The sequence below is a fragment of the Arachis ipaensis genome, chromosome B6 (genome assembly GCF_059453495.1).
Source record: "Arachis ipaensis isolate K30076 ecotype BB chromosome B6, ASM5945349v1, whole genome shotgun sequence".
Lineage (NCBI taxonomy): Eukaryota > Viridiplantae > Streptophyta > Magnoliopsida > Fabales > Fabaceae > Arachis > Arachis ipaensis.
In genome coordinates, this window is record NC_142441.1 from 10,146,428 (window position 1) to 10,151,811 (window position 5,384).

The 5,384-nt window shown below is 42.9% G+C and overlaps 1 protein-coding gene and 1 pseudogene across 1 annotated transcript; both read right to left on the minus strand.

The window, feature by feature from the left end:
• Window positions 1–1,716: 1,716 nt before the first annotated feature.
• On the minus strand, window positions 1,717–2,451 carry LOC148554585 (uncharacterized). Its single transcript, XM_088490387.1, has one exon. The coding sequence runs from the start codon at window positions 2,449–2,451 to the stop codon at window positions 1,717–1,719; it is 735 nt and encodes a 244-aa protein (XP_088346513.1).
• A 50-nt stretch (window positions 2,452–2,501) lies between these two features.
• LOC148554586 (uncharacterized) lies at window positions 2,502–3,293 on the minus strand (annotated as a pseudogene).
• Between the last annotated feature and the right edge of the window lie 2,091 nt (window positions 3,294–5,384).

The window sequence follows — 5,384 nt, forward strand, 5'->3', positions numbered from 1 at the left end:
GACCAACGCCATACCATTCCTACCATCCTCCTTACTCCATAGAAATCTTCTCTGTAAGGAAATAAGCTTATCCGCAATAGTCTTTAGCATCTTATACAGGCTCAAATAATATACAGAGAGGCTATTTAGTACAGATTTAATAAGCACCAACTTACCAGCTTTATTAAGAACTTTGGCTTTCCAAAGGCTAAGTTTTTCCTTCACTTTGTCAATAATTGGCTTCCAAGTCTTAACCAACCTTGGATTAGCTCCTAGTGAAATCCCCAAGTATTTTACTGGAAGGGAGGCTTCCTTGCAACCTAGTACGCAGCATATACGATGTACCCATTGAGTATCACAATTAATAGAAATCAAGCTAGATTTATCAAAGTTGATACTTAGCCCCGACATCAACTCAAAACAGCGAAGGATCCTCCTGTAGTTCTTAACTGTCTCTTCCTCTGGGGGGCAGAACAGAATGGTGTCATCCGCAAACTGGAGATGTGACAGTTCAACCTGCTCTGTACCTATCAGAAGTGGAGATATGCGTCCGTTTCTAACCGCCTCCCCAAGCATCCTATGTAGCACATCAACAACAAGGACAAACAGAAAAGGAGACAGCGGGTCACCTTGTCGTAGACCCCTTTCCATCTTAAACGGCTCAGAGGGCGAACCGTTTATCAAAACTGACATGGAGCAAGTACTGACACACTCCATAACCCACCCCCTCCACCTTCTTCCAAACCCCATTTTCTATAAAACAAGATCCACGAAGCTCCACCTGACTCTATCATATGCCTTCTGGAAATCTAACTTTATTATCGCCGCTTCCTTTTTTCTCATTTTGAGCCATTGAACAGTTTCGCAAGCAATATGAGCCTCGTCATGGATTTTTCGGCCCTTAACAAAAGCACTCTGTGTCTCACCTACAAGCCGAGGCATTATTGGTCGCATTCTTCTAACCAGCATCTTCGAAATGACTTTGTATACACACCTGACCATACTAATAGGCTTAAGGTCTTTGATTTCCTTTGCTCCAGTAAACTTAGGCGCCAATGCAACCCAAGTGAGATTAGCATCTGCCGGTAATCTGGAGGACTGGAAGAAGCCCAACACCGCTCCCGTGAATTCATAACCAATTTCATCCCAGCACTTCTTTATGAAGTTCATGTTGTAGCCGTCACTCCCAGGAGCCTTGGATGAATCACAGTCCCACACTGCTTCTCTAACCTCATCAGCGGTCGGTTGTATCTCCAAAGCCAAAGCATCATCCTCACTGATCTTCTCCACCAGCCCATCTCTAAACCCCACCAACGGCAACTTCTCCTGATGATACAAGTCCTTGTAGAAGTCCCTAATCGCAACCTTGATTCTAGCTTGATTCCTCATCAATCTTCCATTAAATACCAATGCATCAACCATGTTGTTCCTCGTTCTCGCCGAAGCTATGCTATGGAAGTACCTTGTGTTTTTATCTATGTCCCTGGCATGTCTTGAGCGCGACATCTGCTTCCAGTGTAGTTCTTTCCTTACATACCACTTCGCATAATATGTCACAAGCGCTTTCCTTCTTGCCTCTACCGTCTCATCATAAACCCCTTCACCCACCCTGTCATCAATCTTCTTAATCTCTTCCTCCAACTTCAAAATTTTATTGTCCATGTCTCTAAAATTGTCTTTATGCCATCTTCTCAAAGGAACTGTCAAAGCCTTCAGCTTATCTGTGAATTGCATATCTCATAACCCTCTCCATTCCTCCTTTACCAACCTCAAGAAACCTTCATGTGTAAACCACGAGTCAAGGCTTCTGAATGGTCTAGGGCTATCTCTCGGTCTCTTATCTTCCACTATAAGAGGACAATGGTCTGACAATCCCCTTGGCCCACCTCGTAATCGAGTCTCTAGGAACTTCTCTAGCCACTCCAAACTCACCAGGGCCCTGTCAATACGGCTACAGGAACGTCCTCTGAACCAGGTGAACTTGCGGTCAGTAATCGGCAAATCCACTAAACCCATGTCTTGTACCCAGTTCTTGAAATCCTCCGCCGACAATGATAAGCTATCGGTCCCTCTCCTTTCTTCAACATGTAAGATCTCATTAAAGTCCCCTATGAAACAACAAGGGACCTGGCATAGACCGGCTATGTAACTCAGCTCCTCCCACACAACAAGCTTCTCATCTCTGACGTGAGCACCATAAACCAATATAAAAGCACAATTAAAATTATTCTGCACCAGAACTCCTTCGACACACATCCACCTCTCACTTTTATAACAATTTCTAATATAAAAAAAATCCTCATTCCATATTAGCAGCAACCCGCCAAACGCACCAGTAGCCTCAACATAATCCCAACCAACACAACTATCTCCCCATAATTTTGAAACATCAAATCTATTCACTAACGGTCTTTTAGTCTCTACCAAGCCTAGCATGTTTAAACTATATTTTCTCTTCAAGTCCTTTACCATTCTCATCTTTCCGTCACCCCTCAACCCCCTAACATTCCAAGAACTAATAATCATTTTAAATAAATATTGCACACCTTTTTTTGTGTTTTGGGTCTGCTTCGTCTAGCTTTTGCCTTCTATTTTGCCAATCTCTTTTTCAAAGCAATTTCTTCATTCTGTTGTTGAATTCCTGCCATAATATCCTCTTCTTCATCATAAAGTTCCGCACCTGACTCTTTTGCCAGTTCCCATGCCCTTTTGTTTTCTAATAGCTGCTCATTCAATCTTAATCTCCCATGATCACTGGCTTCATTGTCGTTTGCAGGCGTTCTGTTCTCCACACTAACCTCATCATCACTAAATCCGTTTCGTTCCTGAAGCTCTGGTACGATTTAGGGGCAAACCGCTTCAATTTCACGCGCTATACAGTCGTCATGTTGAACTCCTCCACTGTTCTCATTGTAATCATTGTTATAGTGCTCATTATTCGGTCCGACATCTATACCGTTGATTCCTCGTGCTCGTTCTGCCGTCCCTACCACTGTTCTCTTTCTGCACCCTTCCTCCATTACACGGTCTCCTCTGCTATTAGCCTTCCTTCGCTTATCCTCAGTGCCCAATTCGGATCCCCCATCAATTTCGCATGGTATAGTTCCTAGGAGGAGCACCGGACTCGCCGACCACCCAGCACCGCCGCCTTCGATCCGGGATCCTGGCCGCTGCTTTGGGCCTCTCCTTCCCGCTGACTCCTCGCATCCCCTTGCTCCAGGAGGTGTTCGTAGCCTGGGAACCGTCCCTCCCACGTCAGGAAGCGTCTCACGCGCAGCTGCAGCAGTGAGTGAAGCTTCTCCACGCTGCTGCATTGCCTCAGGCTAACCCGGTCTCCCCCAACCCGGCCCAGTAGCAATTCCCGTGTCATCCTCATGTTGGGCTTCATTGTAGCTTGTTTCGAGGCCCAACAAGTTACTTCTGCTGTTGCTTCCTTCGGTGGGCCTATGGCTATCAATAAGTGTAACCAGCCTTATAGCTTCCTTAGCCAGCCCAATAGCCTTGCAACAATAATCCCAGGAGACCATTAATTCGGAGTCCCCTTTAGTACTCCCCTCAGATCCCACTAATTCAGCTAAACCATGAATGCCGGCATTATGAGGATGAAATGTTACTAAATTCATTTGATTAGGACTTAAATATTCATAACTCCATTCGTTTAAAATTTTTTCTGAAATTCCCACTTTATCCTTGTCTTCAATCTCCTCTCGCAATCCCTCCATTATCACTTCTGCTGCCTGGTCTGTATAGTTCATCGATTTTACCGAATTTTCCGGCCACCTACGCGCGTCATCACAAGCCCTTGCACATATGTTCTTCTGTTGTTTACATCTGACTGCTTCCCCTTCCACAGTAACTGTCTGACAATTCATCCCAAAAGTTTCACGTCCCACTTCTTTTACCAGCACGTCAAAGCCACTAGTGCCAATTGTGATATGGACCCATTCATTGATCACATCCAATACACAGGTGTCAATTTGTATACAGCTAACACTAAAGGACTGACACGATTCCGTTACTTCATCGCATTCGACTACCTCACCCCATTGGTTTTCTATTATACTGAAAGTATCCACGGACCACGCATGCAAAGGAACCCCGAAGTATTCCAACCAAACTCTTCGAGTTTCACTCTTTTCCGACTCGTCCCATCTCCATACTCTATGAAACAATTGTAGTAGACTATTCATTTTGAATGTGTAAGCCTCCTCCGCATTCAGCAGACTGTCAAAGGTCAACAGAGCTTTATATGCTCCCATGTCCCGCACCTGAACAACTTGAGGAAAGTTCTTCGCAATCGATTCTTTTAGAGGCCTAAAGTCAATGGCTTTCGTCGTTCCACCTACTAGGCTTCTCTGCAACCAGGCCAAGTTGTCTTTCGCTACCCCCATTTCCACCTTCTTCGTCCACCCATTCTTGTGTGGATCTTGGACCGTTTTCTCCTTAGTTAAATCTTTAGTAGGGGCTACTAAATCTTTCTGCTTCTCTTCTCCTACTATTGGCTGCTGACCTCGTGGCTGTACGCTATTCATTTCCCTTACATGAGACGTTCTCCGATATTTAGCTTCCTCCACGAATACAACCTTCCCTCTCAACTGCATACGATTCATGTCTGCTATAGCTTTCAAGGTTCTTCCTTTCGTAGTATATCGTACGAACGTAAAGATGTATAAACCACCATGTTTTTGTTTTCTTGATAGGTATATGTCGTTTATGCGTCCTGTCCAATGGAACAATTGGAACAGCTCCCTCTTAAAAATGTCTTCTGGAAGATTATCCACAAAAATTGAGAATAAATCATTCTCTAAACGTCGATACTCTTCTCGGTTCCAAACACAAAGATCTTTACCCTGACCTATCCTTCTACCCCCAAGTGTTTCCCACCCTCTCTCTCATTTCGCTCTCTCTCATTTCTCGCTCTCTCTCAGAACGTACCTCTCAATTCTGATCTTAAGTATGGTTTCTTCATGTATCCTTACCATAGTTAAACTCTGCCTCTAAATTTAAGGGTGACAAATGTCTTGGCTATCATAGACCTTACCACAATATAATAATCTTTATTAATAACTTATGAGACGTTTTAGTGCAACATGTGATTAGTGAGGATAGTAGTTAAATTATTATTTTATATTTTTGTGGCTTGAAAGTTAGTTCTGCAAAACTTAAGATAATTATTATCATACCTAAATAATATGATTTAATTCATTAAAAGAAGTTAAAAATTAATATTTAATATAAAAATAAATAACTTTTAAATATTTAATATTTATGTTAGATAAGTTTTTGATAAATTCAACGCCAAATTAAAAGACCTAACGAATGAATATGCCAAATTACAATATCACCGCAACTAAGATCCAGTAACGAACTACATATTGGAGAAGTAGCACATAATACTCATCATG